We start from the raw sequence: 23,185 nt of genomic DNA on the forward strand, positions 1-23,185 counted from the left end.
ACGGCCAGGGTGCANGCAGCCTCCTGGTACAGCTGGCTCCAGGGGCTTCCAGGGGGCCGGCTGGCTCTCCGAGGGGCTCCATCTACCAGACAGGTCCTACACTGGCCCCAACACCCTACAGGTCACCCTAGTAAGGTGACCTGGTCACTCAGGGAGAGCCAGGGCTCTGCAGAGCTCCGGGCTCCGTTTCCTCTGCAAAACTGAAACCGGATTTCCTGAACAGGAGCCCCCGGTCGTCCTGCCCTTCTCCGTTACACCCTGCAGGCCACCCTCACGGCTCCCGCTGGCTCCAGCCTTAGCCAGTGCAGCTGCCAAGGCCAGCCTGGTGCTCCCAGGCAGCCACGGCCAGGGTGCAGATGCCTGTTGACCCGACGCCACCTCTCAGAATGGCTGAGAAGGTTCAGTGGCCCAGGCGGCTGCCAGGCACCCTGTCGCTGCTGCTGGGGCCTGGATTGGGACGAGGCCGAGGTTTGCACGCTGGGTGGCCTGCGGGGGGAGGGGGGGCGGGGGCTGGCCAGGGCGCATGCCCAAGCCTGGAGGGCCTCCAGCAACCAGCATCAAGGGGAGTCTGAGGTAAGAAGGCAAAGGGCTCTGTGGACAGGCGAGGGCGCTTAGAGACTGACCTCTGCAGAGGTCCGTGGTCAGCTTGGCCAAGCCCCCATGCCCCAGGCTGGCGTGGTCCGCAGAGAAGTACCAGGCACCTCTTCGAGCTTCCCTGATGGCGAAGTCATGTGCTGCCACCCCTCCCACTCCGTCCCAGCAGGGAGACTGGGCCCAGCACCCCAGGCCAAGCCCGGGGCTTCTTCCAGGCACGTCCAGGCCTGAAGGACAGCCTCTGACCTTCGCGTCCCCCGGCCGTCTTTGGCGGCTTTCCTGTGCAGAGTCCCTCGTGCCCGGGAGCCCTGTCCTCGGCCAGCAGGTCCGGTCTCCTCCCTTGGAGCCTACGGGGGCTCCCCGACCCTCCCCACTCCGCCATGATCATAGCCCTGGGCTCATTCCTGATGCTCTCCAGGGCAGAGACCAAAGTGAACCCAGCTTGGAGACAGCAGGCGATGGCTGTCTGAGGGCTTCCCTGAGAAGGTTTGGCTCGTTCTCGATAAGGGGCAGAAGCACTGAACACACAGCCTCTCGGTCCAGGCCTCAGAACGGGAGCGAGTCCTGGCCTGTGCCCTTGCCCAGCCACCCACATTGCAGTCATCTCTTAAGAAGCTTGGGGCTCAAAGGTGGCCTCCAGGAGCTTCTGGGGCACCTCGGAAACAGCCCTGGGGGCTGGCAAGCAGAGGACACTTGGACCGTGCTTCCCGGGGTCTGTCAAGAGAAGGGCCTCTCAGCAACCTGGGGGCTTACGGGCCACTCAGACCCCCTGCCAGGAGTGCCAGCTGCAGGCCCAACATCACATACTTTACTCCCTCCCAGGGAGACACCCAGGTGCGGGCACAGCCCCACCGTGTCCTCCCGTGGTGGACACTTGCACCTCTCCACCCTCTCTGGCCAGAAACGTGGAGACCTGGCTGCTTCCTCCTTCTCCATGCCTTGCCCTCCACTGCCCCTCCCCCCCGGAGTCCGGCGAGCTGACCCGTGCGCTGCTCTTACCGTCCAGGGACAGCCAGTCGTGCTGGGAGGAGGGGAGTGTGGGCAGGGCCCGAGCTTTGTACTCAAACACCACCGAGTTGGAGATGATCTGGTTGTTGAAGGCAACTTGTAGGGTCACGAGACCAGTGTCATGGGCTGCAAGCAAAATACGAAGAGGTCAGGCTGGGGCGGGCACCCTGCGGCCTGTGTGCCTTCCTTATGCCCCTCCCTGGGCTCTCTCATCCAGGGCCTGCTCATCCCTCCAGGCCCAGAAGGCCTTGCTTGTTCTTCCAGAGACCGTCTCTGGACCCCTGGCTCCACCAGGCGCCCTGATCACTCCATGCCCCGAATTGTTGTCGCTTTGCCCTTTGGCTCCCCGGTGAGGGTGGGAGCTGGGAGCTCAGGGCAGACTGGCTGAATGGATGAATGAAGAGTGAGGAGGGAATGAGTGAACGCCCCTGTCCCTGCCCCTTGTCCTCCTGCCCGGCCTGGGCAGGCAGGGCTCACTCCTTTGTGCTTATTCCTGTTTCACCTTGTCCTACGGGCTTGTCCTGGCTCACGGAGCACGGCCTCCCCTGGATTTTCAGCAGTTCTTCCGCCTCCCCCGTGCCGACAGCGGGAGCCTGGGCTGCACCTCTGGGCCCCGAGTGCTGTGCTGCGGGTGCCGGCACGAAGCGTGTGCCTCTTCTGGCTCCAGGACAGTAAGCGGCAGGAAGGTGGCCCGTGTGGGTCTCATGAGCTGCTCTGGCCCCCACAGAGGCTTAGTGAAGGCTGTTGTTTGAAGGAATGAGTGAGTGAGTGAGTGAGTGGACGTTCTCATTGCCAGCAAGAGGAAGGCCCGGCCCGGGCAGAGAGCCGCTTCACTCTGGGGCTGAGGCTGCTGCTGTGGCGGGTTCCCGTTGAAATCTTGGGGGCTGCGGCCATGGCAATGACCTGGAGGCCTGTGCTGGGCACGCAGGTGGGCTGCCCTGTCTGCAAGGCCTTGTCCGCTGGTAGGCACCGGGGCCATGTGCTCTCTGTCCTGCTTTTCTGGAACACCAGATACCAGTGCCCAGGGCCTCCCAGGCCAGATTTCCAGGGAGGCCCGACAGGGGGATCGGGTTACTGTTTAGACTGCGGGGCTTCAGAAGCTCCCAGACTGGAGGAAGCCGTCCACATCAGCTGCTCCCCAGGGCAGAGTAAAGCCCCACTTCCCTCTGAGGACGTCTCATGTACACCTCACTTCCCGTGGGGACACCAGCTCATTGACCTGTGGCCTGTGTCCATCCCAGGTGCACGTATTAGGCCACCATCCCCAGAGCAGGTCTCCAGGAAGTCACTGCCCAAGGATGACCGGTGGGTCTGTTCTCCTGTGTGTTCTGCCCTGGTGTGGCCCCTGGGCTCTGGGCCACGTGCTGGATTATCTGGCTCTATGGCGGGTGCGGCCCCCTAGGACCCCCCATGAAGCGTCTCTGGGCAGGGACCTCCAGCCAAGTCCAGAACCTCCGGAGCTCTGACAGCGTCTCCGGGCGGATTTCCAAGCTTGTGGTTACCTGCCTGCCCTGGAGAGGAGCCCGGTTTACCAACAGGAAGGAAGGGTGGTCAGCACACACGCCACCTGAGCCCGCTCAGCTCTGTCCCTTGCCTAGCAAGCCTGCTGCTTCTTGGCCAGCCCCCGGGCAGCTCAAGGCTTCTCCCTACCAGGTGTCCCAGCCGGAGGGCCTTCCTCAGCTGTTGCTCTTCTCCCGCCGTCTCCTGGCGCGGGCACACCCTGCAGTGATGCTAGGACGGTGGCAGATTCCGAGGCATGCCTTCCTTCCCCGGAGAGATGGATGGGGAGGACCTGCCGTGGACCCCTGGGTGCCAGCCCAGCAGCCTGGCTCACACAGGCCCACCCCACGGGTGGGACGCTCCCTGGGTGCTCTCTTTCCCTTTCCCTCCCCCTGATTCGGTCCATCAGCAAGTCCCAGGTCTCCATCTGCTTCCCTCCATCTCCACTGGTCCAAGCGGCCATCATTGCTGGCTCAGACCCCCCTGTCAGCCTCTGCTGAGGACAACTTCCACACCCCCGAGGCCTGTTCCTGCTGGCATGGTGTCCAGGGCCACAGCCCCACGCTCCCACATCAAGCCCGTGGGAGCGCACTGCCCACAGCAGCCCTTCTCCGCAAGTCAGGAAGGGTGGCCCTCTGCCGCCTCCTACGGTTTCCGGCTTCCGCTCTTTCCCCTGCAATCCTGCAATCCACTCTCCCACACACCCAGAGTCAGCTTTTACGGACAGAATGTACGTCAGGGGTGTCCAGCCTTACGGTGTCTCTGCACTGTACCGGAAGAAGAGTTGTCTTGGGCCACAGGTTAAATACACTGTGACACACAATCACAAAAAAAACCTCGTGACATTTTAAATTTATGATTTTGTGTTGGACTGCATTCACAGCCATCCTGGGCCGCAGGTGGCCTGTGGGCCGTGGGTTGGACACCCCTGATTTACACCAAGTCACTCCCTACTCAAGACCAACCAACCCAGTTCTTCTTTGTGACTCAGGAGGAGGGACACGCCTTGGTCCTTGCTATCTTCTCCACCTTCCCGCCTCTGTATTCCTCCCACTTGCTAAGAAGCCTCTTCCTGCCTCAGGGCCTTTGCACTTTGCCTGCTGCCTGGGTGCCTCCCCCCTTCCCACGCTGGCTCCACCCATCATTCGGGTGTCAGCCTGGGAGAGCCCTCCCCTCCTTGGTCTCCCCGAAGACTGCCCTCCTCCCGATACTTCACCGCGTGACCCGTGTCCTGATGGAGTTTTCTCCAGTTATCTCGGCCATTTGTGTGTCCTTGTTTGTTGCCTCCTGCAGCAGAATGTATGTTTGGGAAGAGCTGGGAATGGGTCTGTCTCGATCTCTTTATGCCCAAGGCCAATATCAGTGCCTGGTATGCTGTGGCCACTCAGTAACTGATTAATGAATTGCTACAAAACACTCCTCATTTTGAATTTCATCTTTTGCCTTTTGGTGACTTGCCAGCCATCCAGGGTGGGGCTGTCCAGAAGCCCCAAAGTGAAGTCTTCTTGTTGGTGGCTCCTGTCTTCTCTTCCTAGCCCGGCTACCTTTCCTAAGCCCTGAATCCTCCCTACCCGCCGCTTCCCCCTTCGCTCAGGATGGACTTGCCCGTTTCCCCCTGACCTTGGAGCGCTTGGAGTCTCCGAGACAGAGCCTACAGCCGTGTATCTTCTGTGGCTCAGAAGACCAGTGTTCTTGGTCAGGGCTGGACTTTCCTCCCACACTGTGCTCGGGCAGGTGTGCTAGGCTGGTGGGCAGTGGTCATCCGTGTTCCCCGTGCCCCTCCCCCACTCCCTCCAGGTGCCCCTCCTCCCAGGCTGTTCCCAGCCCCTGCGCTGGCCTGCTGGGGCTCAGAGGCCTCTGACCTCTTCTTTTCAGTGAGGCTGGTTGGGTTCCAACTTCAAGTGCTCCTTCTCCGGGCTTAGTTCTAGTGTCCTCACGCCCTTGGGAGACCAGAATGATCCCTTAGGCAGCCAGCATTGTCCTCTACAGTCAGGGTTAGGGGTAACCCCCGGTCTCATGCTTTGGTTCCTTCCAGGCACCTACCCAGTACCTGGCAAACTATTTGATGGATGAAGAAATGAATGGATGAAGAAATGAATGAGTGAGTGAGTGCGTCCAGAGCTGCCTTGCAGAAGGTCATGTTTCCCTTGGGGCTCAAAGTGAGACGTCCCAAGGGGATCCCGTGTCTGCCGTGAGCTGTAGGACAGAACAGGGCCCAGCAGCAGGGCCCAGGTCTCTGTCTGCCTTTGAGGTGGTGCCTTCTCCTCCCCTGGTGTCTGCTGGTCTGAGCTGCAGTCTGTTCAAAGAGCGCACGGGGCGGTGGCCGGGGCCGTCTGCCCGCCAGCTCTGGGGACTCGGACGCTCTGCCTGCGAGGACCTGAGCGGCCTGGGGACTCTCCCACTCCCCCTTGGGCGAGCCGGAGTGAGGGCCTCACCGTGGAGCACCTACAGGGACGGAGCCAGCAAGCCAGGTGCTCTGGGGACGGTTCCTCATCTTGCACTCTCAGCTGCCTGGCAGGTTTTTAAAGATGCAGAAACTGAGGCCCAGAGATGTCAGCCAGAGAACTTGTCACATGGATGGTAGCTGGCTGATCTGTGCTGTGCTGACCTGTGTGACTGACCTGGCCCCCAGGATTGGCTGGGTCCTGGCCTGGGACATCGTCCAGAGGGGCACACAGAGGCCAGTTATTTCTTTCTTTCTTTTTTTTTTTTTTTGGAGGGTCAGATAGCTTAGGACAGGCAAAGTCTGGGTCCTCCGCCAGGCAAGGGCCAGGTATAGGAAGTGGCATCTATTTATAGGCCAGGCGAGTCCTGTTCCAGCAGCAGGTGATAAGTGGACAGTTTAATAACACGCTGCCCTCTCCCCGTCTCCCGTCGGCAGGGCTGGGGGCACCTCGTTAGCCTCACACAGCCCCCAGAGCAATGGGCTGACCCAGCCCGCTGGCATGCGGGATGGCTGCGCTCCAGGCCAGGCAGGGCTGCCAGGAGCCAAGAGGGCTGAGCGGACCCAGTGGAGCCTGCCAGGCAGCTGGTGGGGGCAGGGCCAGCAGGGACACTGGCCGAGGCTCCCTGGGATGTTTGCAGTGGAGGAAGTGATGGGTTCAAGTGGAGGTTGAGCATGTGAGCCCAGCTAGGCGGCATTTGGCAGGGGAGATGGGGAGAGAAGAGGAAGCACCTTCCCCATGAGCTCTGGAGCCCAAGCTGGGGGGATGGGGAAGGCCCAGGAGGCAGGCAGCTGGGGTGGCCGGAGGCTCAGGAAGGTGCACCCCGGGTGCAAACTGGCACGTGGCACCTGCTGGATCTGCTGCTGCCCTGGGGACTCCCACCCCCTGTCTCCCCTGCCCACAGCTCTCCAGAGAGTGTTCTCTTTCTCCTTCCCAGGCCTTCTGACTTCAGGTACCATGGGGTGGAGCCTCTGCCCTCGTCTCCCCACCTCCCGGATCTGTCCCCAGTCATGGCCTGGGTACGCTGGACAGGCTATCCTTGAGCCAACAGGGTGTGGGAGGGGCCGGCCAAGGGGCGCCCCCAGCACTGCCTGGGGGAAAGAAAGCGCGAGTTCCAGCGAGTGACTCTGGCCCAGACACCACTCTCCTTCTCTGGTGCACCAGGCACTTGTTGAGCCCTGGGGAGACTTGGACTCTGCCTTCATGGGGCCGACAAGGCCCTGGGGAGGTGGTAATGGCAGAGGTCAAGGGCAAGTGGATAAGACAGGGACACCCAGCTAAGCAGATGAAGAAGCCCCGAGGGACAGCCCCTGAACCCAGAAGCAAATTCTCCGTCCACACCTTCTGGGCACGGGGTGGACGGGTCATCAAACCTCAATGGAGTCCGAGTGGACTATTCTCAGTCTGACATCCCCCTCCCCGGTCGCCCACCAGGCCTTCCCCATCCCTTTCTGAGTTGCTCTGGGCCCCAGCGGGCCTGACCCGGCGGACCCCACCTGTGGGCTCTCTTGTTCTTATGGCTCTTGGTTGGCCTGGGCTATGGGTGCAAGGGCAGGGGCGAGGTCTGCCTTGCTGCCCTGAGTGGCTTAGGACCCCGGTGCAGTGCCTGTTGGGCCCCTCTACCAGCTCCGGCAGCCTGTCGGGTCAGGGGAGGCAGGGAAGCTGGAGCTTCCTGGGGTGGCGGTGTGCTGGTTCCCTACCCAGCCCCTCACCACTCGGAACCCCGCCAACAGCATCCGTGCCCTGTCTGATACGGGGTCCATGAGCCAGAACAGATGGCATGATAATGGCCAATTTGGGACGCACTTCCTCATAGCTGAGGAGAGTGAGGCCTGGAGTGACGACGCAGCTCTCCTGGGGGTCCCCCCAGTCCCCTCAGGCCCCCGGGGAGAGGCGGCGCCTCACCTGGGCAGTAGCAACGCAGCACACCAGGCTGGATCAGGGACGCAGGCACTGAGATCTGGTCAAACAGGCAGCTGTAGTTATTGCTGGCTTCCTGCCACGGGCCTGTGATGAGAACCTTCACTCCTCCCTGGAGGGAACAGACAGCAGGGACCTGTGTCAGTCCCCCAGGGTGGGGGAGGAGGGGCAAGGGACGCAGGCCTCTGAGGGCAAGCCCTGACTGTTCCTGACTGCAGCAGGGAGAGGGGGAGCCCAGTCAGGCCTCCTCGCCTGGTCCCTTGGGGGTCCCAGGTGCTCCGTGCCTTCCTCACTGGCATCGGCACAGGGACTGGCAGCTCTGACCTCTGACCCTCTCCGGCTTAACCTTCAGTTGTACACAGAAGGAGCACAGGACTTTCCAAGTGTTTTCAGCTCCTGAAGCACCCCTGGAAGGAAGCAGGGGAGAGGCTGCTTGTGGATGGATGGAGGGACCTTCGAGTTGGGAAAAGACGCCTGAGCATCTCAGTGTCAAGGCCAAGACTGGGGCTCTGATGGGGCAGCGGGAAGGGACGCAGGATCCCCAGGGCCTGGTGGGAAGAGCCAAGGAGGGGACGGGGAAGGGGGGATGGATGAAGGCAACCAGAAAGACAGCAGAGCTAGAAAAGGGGGGATGCCTGGGGCCAGAGAGGGGCTTAGAGTGGGGGGCTGTGTGGGTCTGAGCCCCTGTGTCTCTGTGCTGAGCCTCACGGAGGGGAGGGTGGCCTGGGCTGGAAGAGGGGGTGGGGCCTTGGATGATCTTGCTCCAGGGGGAAAGGCCCGCCCCCAGGGGCCCAGAAGAGCCCAGGAGCAGGAGAGTACAGGGGGAGGCGGGTACTGCCTGCCCTCCAGCTCTGGCGGGAACCTGCGGGGCCATGCCTGGTCAGTCCTGCTTTCGGTGCTGTCCCTGCGCTGTGACTCACAGTGCCTCTTGCACTGTGCCATGTCCTGTGTGGGTGATGGGGGTAGGCACTCCTCCAGGATTCAGACTGTCACCAGAGGAGAAGTCTGTCCTGGGGGATGGAGAAGGGACAGAGGGCAGGGATGCTGGCCTCTCTGGCTCTCCTTGGGTGGGCCTACCACAAGCTTCGTCCACCCTTCCCCGTGAGGGGGACCGAGAGCTGCCCAGGGCAGGGCCAAAAGTGCCGCCTAGGGTCTGGGCTGGAGGAGACCCAGAGGCACGCCTACTGGGGTCCAGGTGGTAGAGGGAGCGTGGAGTGTGGGACCCAGCCCTCCTTCCCCCACTTCTCCAGCCCGCAAAGGCCAGAGCCCAGCTCTCCCACGGATGCCCCCAGGCTGGTGAGACACACTCTTCTGCTCAGCCACCTGCGCTCAGGTGACCTCTCCTTGGCACCGGCCCATCCCTGCCCTGGACCCCATGCCTCAACATGGGGCTTGTTCCTGAGGCTCCCACAGTGTTCCTAGAACCCAGACTGAGACCTGGCCCAGGGCTGGCCTTGGGCATGGGAAGCAGGGGTGGTGCTTTGAGGAACGAGATGGAAGAGGCACCTTGAGCCTGTGCAAGTGCAGGGGGGAGGGCTCCATGCTCCTCCCTGGAGGGGCTGTCCCAGGCCGGGAGGAGTTCCTCCCGTGCCCCTGCGCCCCTGCGTGGGGCTCCCTCCTTGTTTGGCTAGAGAACGAAGTTTGAAGGGCAGGGGAGGGAGCACAAGACCAGGAGCCAGAAGCAGGAGGCCTGTCCTTGTCCCTCCGTGGCCATGTGTTCTCAGGCAAGTGGCCCAGCCTCTGTGGGTGGCATTGATCTCCAGGGTACCCTCTGGCCTTGCTTCCTGGATTCTGACCTCAGGCTCCATGCGGAGCCCTGGTGCCCTGCCAGAGCGCCAGAGCTGAGGGCGGGTGCCGGGCCCGGGAGCCGGCAGAAGCTGACTCCGGGATGTCTGGGAGCACCAGAGGCCAGCCCAGGGCACCATCCTCCCCGGTTCCTGGGAAGTGGAGGAGCAGTGACTTGAAAAGGCCACAGACAGTTACCATGTGAGAAAAAAGGAAAAGGAAAATAACGCCAGCCAACAGCCACTGGCTGGAAGCCAGGGCTGCGGGGGGCGGGGGGGTGGACAAAGGAGCAGAAATTACCGGGGCCAGCAGGCCCTTCTCCATGGAAACCGCTGCAGGAGGGGCTCAGCATCCTCCAGTTCTGGGGGGTGTTTCCATGGCAATGCTGGCCGTGCTGCCCTGGACTGGTGTGACGCAGGCACCTGAAGGCTCTTAGCTGCAGCCTCCTCTGCGGGTGCCGCAGGAGTGGCAGTGGAGGGAGATGACGCAGAAGGCTCGGGGGAGGGGGGGAGGGCGCAGCAAATGCCATCTGAGGTCACCGTGTGCTGGGACTCCTGAGACAAAGGACCCAGATTTCCCAGGCACCTAGGGCCCAGGGCACTTACGCACGTGTGCATGCGGGTGACCAGCTGCTGCTGGGGGTGAGGAGGTGGGCAGCACACAGAGGTGGAAGCTGCCTGTGGGAGTGGGGGCCCCTCTGAGAAGAGATGGCAAGATGGCCCTGGCCTCGGCATTCCTGAGAAGTGGGAGCCTGGCACCATCGGATTGCAGAGTGGAGTGGGGATGCTGGGTGGCAGCTTAGGGTGCCCCGTGTTTACAGATGGAGGCATCCCAGGCCTGTGCATCTCAGCACAGAGCCCTCCATGGGGTGGGCAGAGCCTGGCTAGAACGGCTGGGACACAGTCAGCAAGCAGGCCCCTGGCTGGTGGCAAAGGGGAGCAGCAAGATGCGGGCAGGGGGCAGGGGGTGGTTGGAGGAATGGGTGGGAAGGGGAGAGGGGGGTCAGTGGGGCTGGGGGGGTGGGTAGGTAGGGCCCCTGGGACCTCTGCAGAGAGAGGTCTCACCATTCGGCCACGCTGGCCCCAAAGGGCCCAGCTGGGTAGTGTCTGTGCATTTTCCAAAATCAAACTGAATTTGAGCTGCTTTTGTTTTGGGGCAGCTGGAATCGCTGAGGGGCTCTGGCCAGGACTGGCATTCCTTTCCTGTTCCCTTGCCGCCCTCATGTGGCCAGTGGCTGAACTGACTTTCTCCAGGCCCGGCTTAGGCATCTGAAGGCCGGTATTCTCCAGGGAGCCTCCAGGTGGCTGAGCACACAATCTCCCAGGCCCTAGAACTCAGAGGGCCTGGGGGCCCCTCTCAGCCATTTACAAAGGAGTAAATGACGCCCAGAGAGCCAGGTCACTGCGTCACTACGATGGCACTCCAGCTCCTGGCTCAGACCTCATGCAGCCCGGCCCGGTCCTTTCCCTCTGAACTGCTTTCTTAAGCTCCATGGAGGTGGGAAAGGCAAGCTGCTGGGCTGAGCTAACCTTTCACCCTGGAAAAAGTGGGGGCTGCTAGGAGAGTGGGGGTCTCAGGGTGACCCTGAGACCAGCGGTGCTGTGGGAGTCAAACTGAGCCACGTGAGGAGGAAACCAGTTGGAAGCTTCGGGAGTCCTGGAGGGCAGCGGGAGAAGCAAGTGGAGGCAGACGGAAGAGACAGGTGCGCCCGAGCACCTCACTCAGCCCTCACGCACCCCAGCGAGGCAGAGACAGGACAGGCGGCTCCCTGCCCAAGGTCACTGGCTAGTAAATGTGGGGCCAGGCTTGGGATCCAGACCCCTCCCCACACAGGGTGGCTGCCTCTGGACATCGGAAGGCTTTATAAACACCCTGTCCACAGAGGTGGGCCACTGGCTGGGCTGGTGTGGCGTCTCTGAGCCGGGGGTGCAGGTACATGCGTCCTTGCTCCACCATAGAGGTGGGGCAGGGCAGGTGTGTGCTTCCTGGTCGAGACTGTGACACTGAGGCCCACAGTGACCTCTCCAAGGCCGAACATGGCCAACCAATGGGCACCCTCTTCCCACGGCCACGTGGGAGGCCATGGACAGGAGGAGCACAGGACGCTGCGGGCTGTGTGGCCAGGGAATGATGGCCAATCCTCCCTGATTACGTGCCGTGGGCCCGAGGCTTTGCTGAGCGCGCCTGGCAGCACACCTGGGGCAGGTACTGTTACAGCCCCATCTCCCAGGTGAGGAAACGGAGCCACAGAGGCGAAGTCACGGAGAGCCAGAATTCACACCGAGGACAGCCCCAGAGATGGGCCCGGAGTCCCTCACCAGAGCCCAGGGGAGGCTCCGGAGCAGGGACTGGCTCTGAGGGGCAGCCCACGACCCAGGGCACCCCCCACCCAGTCCCGAGCTGGGCATCCTCTCCGGCCAATGCCTGGGTCTGGATGGAGCCGGGCTTTGTCTGCGCAGCGCCCCTGCATGCCCGTGCCCAAAGCCCTCTGGCCAGGTCTGCACCGGTGCCTCGGTTAAGCTGACCCACGAGGTTCAGGGTCACCCCTCCCTTGTCTGGAGCTGCACCCCCTGCCCTGGCCTCTAGGGAACGTGGCAGTAGCACCAAGGGCGCCCCGAGGAGCCACCGAATGGGGAGACGGAACCAGTCTGGGCCCCGGGCCCCAGGCAGGTGGGCTGGGAGGGATCGAGCAGGAAATGCCCAGGCCACCGCCCCTTCCTGTGTCTCTCCAGTCGGAGAAAAAGCAAAGCTCCTTTCCTTAAACGCTGTGCCGCTGTGGCCCAGCCAGTCTCCCCGTAGTCCTGGGCTTTGGGGCGGTACTTCCCTCTGTCAGACCTGAGACAGCGGGTGGGGGCTGGGGTTTGGGGGCTGGTGGGAGGTGCTGGGTCATAACATGCTTTTGATTTTGTAGAAGCCAGATTTACCAAGAAAGTCCTACGGGGGACGATTCGGAAGCTCTGCCCTCCCTCTCACTGTGTTGGGAGTTTGTTCTGTTTCCTTTCGTTTTGTTTAGGGAAGCAAATCGAGAGCAGTGGCTTTGGGGGGTCTATGGTGGTGACTTCTGAATGCTTTTTTCAGCAGACCCAGTATCCTTCTCCCCACCCCCTACCCCCAAAGCAAAGCAAAACATAGGTGGCCTCTTAAAACATAAGTCAGGGGACAGCAGACTGTTCTGGCTGGAGCTGGCAGGCCACTTGGCCTCCAAGGAGACTCCCGCCTTTATAGCCGCTCTGTGACGAAGACTGAGAACCACTGTTGAGGTGGGTAGAGGTATTTCAAGTGACCTGGGGACAGATGGAGGGGACAACGTGGCCTGTGTGGTCTGGAGGGCCACATGCAAATGGGGTCCCCTCAGCTTCACGGCAGAGGGTGAGCAGGTGGGGCAGGTGGGGAGGCGAAGCTGCCGCTTACCTCCGGGTAGGACCACTCTGGGGAGTAGTCGGTCACCATGAACACCCGTCCGCTCTGCTGTAGCAGCCCCAGAGCGCCCTGGGCCGAGGAGGCCGAGACCACCTCAGCGACGTGCATGTAGGCCATGGTGCTGGCCCCGCCCTCGGAGCTGCTGAGCTGCAGGCTCCCCTGCTGGGGGCTGCAGCAGGGGATGCACATCTCCGCCGGGGCGAAGGGGGCGGCGCGGGCCCCGTCCTCCGACTGCGAGAGCACCGCGCTGTCCCCCGACACCAGCTGGTGCCCGTAGATGGTGCCGCTGCTGCCCTCCACGGAGATGAAGTCGTTGATCAGGTCGGAGAACTGGTTGCTGAAGGAGAGGTCGAAGTGGTCCAGGCTGAGCTCCATGTTGGAGGAATTGCCAAGGCCGGGCTGGGCCACGGGGTACAGTCCCTGCACCACGTTTCCGGGGAGGATGGGGACGCCGCCCGTGCTGCGGATCACCCCGGGGGTCTCGGGCTGCAGGTAATGCTCGGAGCTACAGGCCTGCAGCTCCCCAGACTTGAGCAGGCCCTCGCCCCCTTCGGCCGCCTGCGAGGTCTCCATGGTGACCTCCCCTTCTGCCGCGATGGCCTGGAAATTGGCCTGAAACTGCATGAGGTGGAGGGAGGAGGCAGACTCTATTCGCGTCTCCACGTGGCCGCTGCAGGAGCTGGTTTGTGACGAGGCCTCCGTCTTCACCGTGGGCATCACGAAGCTGCCCCCCGAGTCACTCAGGCTGCCGTGGGTGTTCTGCTCGATGGGGAGGGGCTTGCTGGCATCCTGCAGGAAAAAGCTCGGGGAGGGGGTCTGGTGGACGTGGGGGCTGTGGCCCGTCTGGCTGAAGCTGGACGCGTAGTCCTTGTTGGAGTCGATTGCACTGAAGTCCATCTGCTCCAGGGTGGTGCTGGGGCTCAGGCCGCCACCTGAGGGCAGCAAGCCGGAGCCCGCGGTCAGGGTGAGGGAGCTGGAGGCCGCGGCCGCCGCGGAGGAGGAGTACGCGTCTTTGGCCATCTGCTGCTCGAAGGAGGTGTCCTCGGTCTTGATCTCCTTGGTGAGGACGGTGGTGAAGCCAAAGCCCCTCTCCACGGGTGGCGAGTGCCGGACATTGGTGCTGACCATCTCGGCTTTCAGGCCTCCACCCCCGTAGGTCTGGCCCTGCTTTGGGTTATTGAGGAAACAGTCGGGGTCAAAGTTCATGGTGGTTTCTGGAATCTTCCGGCCACCATCGAGGGTGGTGGAAAGGACCAGCTCTTCAGAGACGTTGCTGGGCAGCATGGACAGGCTTTCTGAGCTGCCCGTGGTGGGGAAGGCGAACTTGTGGCCATCGGAACTCATGGCCAGGACGAGGCCCTGAGAGGCATCGGGCGAGAGGAGGTGGTGGTTGGGGCCGGCGGTGGGGGACATGGTGTACACAGACTCGCTGGTGACCTCAGACATGAACACCGTGGCGCTCTGGGACAAGCTCCCCATCACCGAGGCCACCGCCATGCTGGACACGCCTGTGACCACAGGGCTGTCCACCATGTCGGGGTCGCTGTTGAGCCCGCTGCTGATGGACACGGGGGAGCTCTGGGTGGTGTCGGGGACCTCCACCTGGTTGGTGGACGAGACCTCAGTGCTGTTCTGGTGCAGCAGCACCGGCTTGGCCACCTTGCCGTTCCTCTTCTCGCGGCCGGCGCCCTTGCCGTGGCCGTGCTCGTGCTTGCCCTCCGACACGTCGTTGTGCTGCACCTCCGCGTGGCCGCCGTAGCCCCCGGCCCGCGGCTCCACCTTCGGCGAGATGATGCGGTGTTTGGCACTGTTGCACTTGTGATGGGCGCTGCTGCCTGCTCCTGCAGAGGTCAGAGGCACCACGCGCCCACGCACGCACGCACACGCATGCACGCACACACGCACACACACAGGCAGAGAGTCAGTGCTGGGCTGTGGCAGACCCCGTCTCTGAGCAGCTGGGACCTATGAAGCCCTGCCTGGGGGACTGGGCCCGCCACCAAGCCCCGGTGGGTGGCGAGTGGCCATCACTCAGGGTCTGGGGCCCTCTGACCCCGAGCCTTGGGGCTCTCATGTGCCCCGTGTCACCATCCTCCAGACCAGGCACCTTTGTCCTTGACTCACTTTTCAGGTAGTGACAGTAGTGTCCTAGTATGTGGCGAGCAGGAAAGGAGAGGCTGCAGAGAATGTCAGCCTCCAGGGAAAGCCCCCCCCCAACAGGTGTGCTCCCTGGGAGGGCTGGGGCTCCACTGGGGGCGGCGGCCGGGCCCCTCTCTGCTCCTGAAAGTTTCCATCCCTGCTCAGGCCAAGGAGCAGCACTTCAGGACGCCTCTCGGGTGGGGACCGTCACCATCTTGGGGCAGTGAGAGGGGCTGGAGCAGGGCGTGGAGAGCAAGGCACTCTCCCTGGATTAGCCCTTGGGCCCCCGGGGGCCAAAGGGTGGCCCAGACTTCGCTCCAGAGCCTGGGAGGTACTTGGGGCCACCACCTCTGCTCAGCTACCTGGACCTGCCCTCAGCTCTTTGCAGGACTGAAGTCTTTCCAAAATACAGCAAGGGCAGCACCTTACGCCCCCAGTTCAGAGTCAGAGAAGGAAAATGCCCCCGCGGGGAGTGTTTCTGAGCTGCACAGGTCAGTTCGCCCCTGCCACACTGCCCGATGGCTCCTCCCCCTTCCCTCTCCTGCCCTATCCTGGCTTTCGTTCCATCTGGTAAGGGCCACTTTGCTTTTGGTCAAGGGGTGAATTCTCCCCCGATCCCGTGACAGCCTCCTCACCAAGACTCCTCTATGCACAAAGATGTCATAGGGAAGTGAGGTGCCTCTGTAACGGAAATACCTAACGAGGCAGCCCAGGGAGCAGTGAACGCCTGTTTTAAGGAGCCAACACCACTATCAAAACAGGCAGAGGAGAGGGCAGACATTTCATGTCAAAGGGTTTGGCCTGAGTGGCCCCGAAAACTCGGGACCCAGCTCCCCAAAACTCCTGGCTGGGCCCGTGTCCGGGGCCCTGGGCTTCCTGCTGATGCAGCCCAAGGGCCCTGGAGGCCTGGAGGGCGCTGTAGTGGTCGGACAGGGGCCTGGAGCTCCACCCCTGGACACACCCCCCCAACTCTGCTGCCCCCACTTCTAGGAACTTGCTCTTTCCTGCCTGAAGGCGGGGCAGGACGAGGGTGAGGCTGTCCTGGGTCCATGCTGTTGCCTGATTCCTCGCAGACCTCCTCCCCTCACTGGACATCGTGACGACCCCCGAGTGGAAGAGCACCCTCGGCCCCGCCAGGCCCCCGCCCGCCGGGGGCCCCACTCACCCAGGCTGCCGGTACACAGGCAGTTGTGGGTCCGAGGCGGTGGCTTGGTCTGGTGGCTGTCCAGGATCTGCTGTACCAGCTGCTCCACCGAGAAGCCCGAGCTGCTGCTGCCATTGCTGCAGGTCCACTTGATGCCGTGGACTGGTGGGGACAGAGGCAGGGTGGTCAGGGGCCGGGAGGGGCGGGAGCATGGGCCCGGTACTCCGGGAGCGCAGTGGCTCGTCTCTGCTGGGAGGCTGGCTCTAGGGACCGGGAGGAGGGCAGAGGGAGCACCCGGCTGCCCCACCGGACCCCCGGGAGCTCCGTGCTCTTCCTCAGCAGATTCTGCCTCCCCCACTCCTTCCCCCATAATGCAGCCCTGGGGGCGGACTGGAGATTTGCTTTGGTTTTCCCCAAGTCCCAGTGCACCGGGGTGGCTCTCGGAGGGGCTGGAGTGGAAAAGAAAGGGACCCCCTGAAGCTGCATGTCACGGAGACCTAGAGAGGAGATGGAGGCTGGGGCCCCCCAAGGGGGCACGTTAGCCTCCTACTCTCACCGTACCTCTCAGCATTAAGGGGCTGCAGGGGACAGGACAGACAGGCCCCCGTGGCCTGGGCAGTGGGGGCCCACTAGCGACTGGCTGCCTGCATAGCTGCCCTTGGGTTTTGGCTCAACCCTCCTGACCCTGGACCTCTGCCACCCCTGGTATTGCAGTGGGGTCCCCCAATGGCTGAGGGCTGTCTCCCCACCTGCCTGGAAGGATGGGGCTGGAACCCTAAAAGAAACCAACTTCCTTCATGGAGTGTGGGGACTGAGTTTCATGCCCACTCTCTCCACTCTTTCTCAGCTGGAGCAGACCCAGACGAACCTGGGTGGCATGTCGGGTACCGGACAGCCCCCAGGCTCCAAGAGGGACCCAGGCTGCTGGGAAGGGGGAAGGGGGAGCAGACGTCTGGGAGGAGGAGCGGGGCCCAGCGTCTCGCCAGGGAGGCCAGTAGCTTTACCAACGTGAAAACAATTCCTCTCTTCTTTGGCCAAGCCTCTCTCACAGGCTCCAGAGTGAGGAGCCATCACAGTCACCTGCCCTCGTCTGCGAGGGACTCCAGGACACAGTGGCACAAGGAGATAGTCGACACAGCAGGTAGGAGCTGGGTCAAATTCACACCTGCACTCAAGTCCAGATTTTGCTCTTCACTTGCTGTGTGAATTTGAGCAAGTCTCTAAGGCTCTCTGAGCCTCGGTTTCCAGATCTGTATAATGGGAATACGATGCACCTGCCTGACATGGTGGCCAAGAGGCACCCTGACTCATCTCCCTGGTGCTTTGTCTGTACCCAACAAAGAGTTGCTGTGGTCAAAGGCGTTCACGGTGACGGTGGCGGCGGCGGCAATGGTAACGTGGAATGCGAACTGCTGGCCTTGCCCTGTGGCAGCGGATGCCACAGGAAAGGGGGTTCCTGCTGTGAAACCCACAGACAGCTCGGCCTTGGAGCACGGGTGGGGGCAGAGCCCCACGGTGCCCACCTCATGTTTCTGTTTCTCACCAGCACCTTCGTGTAGTTCTTCAGTGGTTTCACGAAGAAAACCACGCGTGAGGGTTGTGAGCTCCCGGGGACCCCTCGTGGGCACCGCTGCCCTCCTCTGCACACCTGCCCTAGGTGTTTGCTCGCAGTCCTTGCCCTCTGCTCCTGCCACAGGTTCCTGGGTCGCTGCCGCCAGCACTGTCACTAACTCTGGGGCCCATGGTCCTGGTCCTCACGGGTCTTGGATTCTGGTGGGTCATCCAGGGAATGGGGGCGGTGCTGGTGGCTTCTGTTCCCAGCTGGCTGAGCTGTCTGGATGGATTCTGGGTTTGAAGTCACGTGTGCCTGTTCAGAGCACCACCAGTGGGCACACACAGGGGTGGCGGTGGGTTTACAGCCCACCTTTCCTCAGACGCGCGGCCCCCGCCTCGGGATTCCTTGGGGAATTCGCCACCAGTCCCAGGAGGCCTGCGCTCCTGCTGGCTCAGGCCGCCTTGTCCTTGGCAGCTAGAGGCGAAGGCCCAGGCCAGGGGTTTGCAAACCTCATCACGGCTCCGTAATCCTTGTCTCAAATGAACCTTCGCCTGGAAATCCAGTATAGAAGACAGCCAATAGCAGAAGGGGCCTGGCTGAGGCAGGAGTGAGGGTCACGGTCCCCCCACCTGTCCCCATGTCCTGCGCCCCTTGGCGGAGGACCTTTTCTGGGTTCCTCATTTTATAGAGAGAAAAGAGAAGCTGGGTGGGGAGACAGAGTACAGGACCCCAGGACCTCCCTTCCTTACACAGGATAATGGTCCGTCCCAGCGTCTGGCCCCAGCCTGGAGAGCCTGATGCCCCCGGTCTGGGGTGATGCCCAGGTTTTAACAAAATTACTGGGGTGACATTAGTTAATAGGGCCATATAGGTTTAGGGTGTACATCTCTATGATACGTGGTCTGCATATTGCATCGTGCGCTCACCACCCAAAGTCAAATCATCCTCCGTCCCCATAGACGAGGACCCTTCTGTCTGCCACCTGCCTCTAAGCCCCTCCCTCTGGCCCACGAGTTCTGTGCTCTGTGCCCACAAGTTCCAGTTTCATACACCACATATGAGTGAGATCACATGACTCAGCTTTTTCTGGCTGGCTTGTTTCACTTGGCATAATATTCCCAAGTCCTTTCGTGTTGTCGTGAGTAGCAGTATGTTGTCGTTTCTGATGGCTGAGTGGGACTCCACAGCATACATGTTCCGTGTCGTCTTTGTCCAGTCCTCTACCGAAGGACACTTTGAGGGGCGCCTTGTCATGGCCACCCTGAGTAATGCTGCAGCGAACGCAGGGGTGTGTGTAGCTCCACAAATGCGTTTCCGGGTGTTTCGGGCGCTCGGGCTTCCCGAAAAGGCTCTCCAGGAGCTGCTCGCCTGCCGTCAGGGCGGTGGACAGGCAGCTCGCTCCTGAGCCTGCATCTTCGGGCTGCAGGTCTGGGAGTGGAACTGCCTCCCAGGCTCGTTGCCAGTCTGTCTACCTCTGGGCATCTTGGGCTTATCACAGAACCAGACCACAGGTTCTCAGGAAAACCCCCACCCAATCTGACCCTGGCCATTGTCTGATCTTAGCTGTCTGAAGAGATGCGTCCCACCTCTTTGGGTTTCGGCTGCATGGCCACACCTCACCCAAAGGTCTTGGGGGCAGGGGGGCTTGCTAATACCGAAGTGGAAGACACCTCTGTCATCCCTGCCCAGGGCCCCTGTGATCCCTGACACTGGGCTCAGACCAGGCCCCTTCTCCGGTCCCCGGGGGGTACGGCGACCGAATTCTCTCTGCTCTTCCTCTCCTCCTTCTGTTGTGAAGGTTATAAAACAAAAACCCGGTGAAGGGTGACAGATTGCCAGCAGAGGATTGCTGGATGCTTCATGCAAATTACCCACTGTCCTGGAACATCCGACATGCAGATTTGCCTCCCGCCCTCTCCGGTGGGAAGAAGCCCCCTCCTCGGAGGTGCTGAGTTGTTAGTACTGAATATCAAATACGATCAAGACGGCTTTTAAGATGTCACGCTCTGCTTCCTACCAAGTAATGAATCAGCGGGAAAGGAGATTTCCACGGGGGAAAAGAGTGCTTTGTAAAAGGAAGGTTAATAAATGCGCACGGCCCATCCCCTCTCTGGCCCTTTCCCCCTTCCTAAAAGCAGCAGAGGGGGAACTGCATTAGACATACGCTCAGTGAAAGGTAAGGTCATGACCTGGGGGTGGGGCACAGGAGGCCAGGGAGTTCCCAGAAAATAAGCTCCTGCTGGCTCCGGTCACGTGGGCTCTCTGCTCGCTGGATCTCGGCGCCGGGCCCCTCATTCCCACGGTCGGCCACCTCACCCAGGGACGTCTGGAGTGTTCCAGCCTGGCGGGGTGTCTGGGCTGCTCAGATGGTGGAAGGGGACCCGAGTGCCAGGAAGGCTGGGACAGGAAAGGTGCCAGAGAGGGCCATGCTGGTCACTGGAAGTGGGGTGCTGAGGGGTGCTCCCATGGCTCCCCCTGCAGTCCCACTGCTGCCCCAGGACACCTGTGCCCTGGGCCCCGCCCGGGCTGTGGCTGGGCCTGCAGCCGGCCCTGCCGGAGGACTGGTGCTTGGAGGTGAGGCTGGGTGGCTGTCACAGGGACCCATCAGCCCACGCCAGCGCTGACCTGGCCCGTACCCAACACTTACCCTAATTACCACCCATGGCTAGACAGCAGCCTCCCCCTAATATGAATAATCCAAGTGAAATCAACGGCAACAGCATGCGGCCCTGCTTTGGAGAGCATCTTCTGATGAACAATTTACCCAAGAGGCGACCGACTGCTGAGAGAGAGTAATTGAGATCTGGGGGAGCGGTGGGGGGAGGGGTGGCGTGAGCCCAGACGGGGCTGGGGACCGGCCAGGGACCACTTGGGTCTGGCTGCCCCACCCCCGCCCCGGGGGAGAGGTGGAGAGCCTCGGCCAGGTGCACGTGGCCTGAGCCCAGGTCAAGCTGCCCTGCTGCCCTGTGTGGACAGAACTGCATCCCCACAAAACCCTTAGGTCGAAGCCCCAACCCCGAGGTGACTATTTGGAGACAGGGCCTTTCAGGAGCTTCACGAGGTCAAATGAGGTCCTAAGAGCGGGTCCTAATCCAACAGGACCCCTGCGTGTCCTTGTCAGGAGAGGAAGGGATGCTGGCAATGTGCACTCACAGAGGGGTGGCCGTGCGAAGTGACAGGGAGAAGGCAGCCTTCCGAAAGCCAGGAAGAGCGGCCTTACTGGAAACCAATCCTGCTGCTGCCTTGACCTTGGATTTCCAGCCTCCAGACTGTGAGAAAATTAATTAATTTAAGCCACCCAGCCTGTGTCATTCTGACCCCCGGGCACAGCGAGATTTCATCTCTAATCTCTCAACAGTCCTTTGAAGAATTTTTGTCCCATTTATTAATTTGAGAACCAAGACTCAGAGTTGCGCATCTCGCCCACAGCAGAGAGGTGGGCGCAGGGAGGGGCTGCAGAGCCAGGCTCTCTCTGCCTCCCCGGGCCTCCCGTCCTGCACCCCTCTCGGGACTGGGAACGCCTGGATGGGTGACGGGTGCCGCCCCACCCAGCCGAGCTTGCTTCCGCTCACAGCGAGACTTCCCTCACTTCCTAGAGAAAGGGAGTCCGTTTTATGGGGGTGGAGGTGGGGTGTGAGGGCTGTGTAGGAAACCCAGAAACCTGACACTGGGCCCCGTGCTGTCCCCCGAGCCCAGCGCCCACCCTGCTGTCTCCTGCCCTCTCAGACTATGGAGGGTGCCAGTGTCTCAGAAGTAGGAGGGGGGTGGGGAGGGGCAAAAGCTCTCACGCCCCTGGCTTTTCCCGTGTGACCTTCCTCCCTGGGGCCAGGACACGGGGCAGCTGTGCAAAGAGTTTGGCCGCTGAGCTGGCCTGGCCACGAAGCCCAGGGCAGACGAAACCGGCCAGGCCCCTGGGGCGGGGCCGGAGGTGGGAGGGAGGACCTGCACCTGGCAGATAAGGAGCTGGGCAGAGGGACAGGGAGGCCTGTGCTGGGAGCAAGTCCTAGTGGCTGAACCTGTGCTGCTGGGGTCCTGGGAGGCCTGGCCACGTTCATCCCAGAGACGGCGGCCTTTAGGGGTGACCCAAAGCAAGACTCCTCCCAGAAAAGGTGGGATTTGCAGGGGGGCAGCCTTTGACTCTGAGATGGGGGCCCTTTGTCTCGATTTCCAGTCGTCGGGGATGGGCATGGGGCTGGGGAGGTGACCCAGTCAGAGATGGGGACCCAGGGGGAGCTTCTTCTTGGTTGTCAGCAGAAGCCATGGACGGTCTTTCCTGGCGAGGCCACCCCCAGCAGTGGTGGGACCTTACTGAGGAGCGGGGTGAGCCCCCGAGCTCATGCCAGAGCTGGCTGTGTGGGAAGAAGGGGCTGCTGGCCAGACCATGGTGGCCTTACATGAGTAAGATGTAAGGAACATCTTTGGTTTCTCTTGGCCTCCGTTTCCTCGTCTGCAAAATGGGTGCCTCTCCCTGGTTCACCTAACTACATGTCACTGTTCCCTAAGGGACTTGAATGACATACAGGCAAGTGTGTCCAACACCCAGGATTCTGGCTCGGTGGCATCCATGGGGGACCTGAGGCAGGGCAGGGTCCAGGGCCCCGAGGAGAGGCTTTTTCTGCTCCAAGATGTCAATCCTGCAGCGCTGGGAAAAGGAACTGGACAAGGAGCCAGGAAGGAGAGCTCTGCAAGGTCCCCACCCCATGGCGGCCCAGGGACTGGGAGAGCCAGCTGCCTGCCCCTCTTTGCTCTGTAGGGCAGTGACTTCTTGAAGGATGACAGGGCGTGTCAGCTGGAGCTTGGGTTGGTAATAGCACAGGTGGTACCCGCTGCAATCGATGTTTGTCCCTCTCTCCCCGGGAAGGGCTTTCTTGGCGCCATGTGGGCAAGTGACAATAACGTGTTGGTGGCAAAGATAATCCCACCCAACAGGGGCCTGTGGGTGCTCCTTCCTCCCGCCCCACCCGCCTGGGCCCCTCCAGCTCCCCGGCAATGTGCTCACCACTCAGTGAAGACCCACAGAGAGGGTGACCGTTTAGCTGGCTGTCCAGACAGGTCACCTTGGAGACAGACAGGGGTGCTTCGATCACGTGGCTGGACAATGGTACAAACTGGGACACTCCCAGACAGCCCGGGACATGTGATCACCCTATTTAGGGACCATGTGATGGAGACGGGCGGGGGTGCCATGTGCCTCTCGATGCATGAATGAACCCAATCGGATTCCTCCCAGTTGTTGACATTGGAAGGCTGTCTCCATGGCAACAAGGTCAGTGGGAAACGGCCGCAGTGCTGGTTTAATTTTCACTGTATTCTTGTTGACAGGAATAAAGGCCCTGCTTCTGGTTTCTTGGTTCAACTGGATAACATTTTCATTAGATTTAACTTCTCATATCCAGACACCCACATACTATTCAATTTCCCGTCTCGCCCTCAACTTGTATTCTCCCCCTGGTCCTGAGGACATTTTCAGAAATCTCATTTCAAGGAGTTCGGAGGCTGACTGGGGACAGGATGGCACGTGCGCTGGGGGACAAAGGTACTGTGTCCTGAACGAGCTTGCCGTTCCTGGGCCTGGATGTCTGGGGACCTGGGACACCAGGACCTCCCTTCCTGTCTTCCGGCGGGGGCACGGGCTGGCTCCTGTGGTCACAGCCAGGAGAGGGCAGAGGGCAGGGG

The 23,185-nt window shown here is 61.7% G+C and overlaps 1 protein-coding gene across 1 annotated transcript in view; it reads right to left on the reverse strand.

The window, feature by feature from the left end:
* The window catches only part of CAMTA1 (calmodulin binding transcription activator 1), a 722,747-nt gene that overhangs the window by 68,558 nt on the left and 631,004 nt on the right, over positions 1-23,185 (reverse strand). The window contains exons 8-11 of the mRNA XM_037062053.1: positions 15,976-16,116; positions 12,663-14,512; positions 7,452-7,578; positions 1,594-1,728 (exon numbers count right to left, since the gene is read on the reverse strand). Coding sequence (XP_036917948.1) covers positions 1,594-1,728; positions 7,452-7,578; positions 12,663-14,512; positions 15,976-16,116 — 2,253 coding nt within the window. The remainder of the gene's footprint in view (positions 1-1,593; positions 1,729-7,451; positions 7,579-12,662; positions 14,513-15,975; positions 16,117-23,185) is intronic.

This window comes from Sturnira hondurensis, unplaced genomic scaffold (genome assembly GCF_014824575.4).
Source record: "Sturnira hondurensis isolate 20B ecotype Veracruz unplaced genomic scaffold, ASM1482457v3 Scaffold0013931, whole genome shotgun sequence".
Taxonomy (NCBI): Eukaryota; Metazoa; Chordata; class Mammalia; order Chiroptera; family Phyllostomidae; genus Sturnira; species Sturnira hondurensis.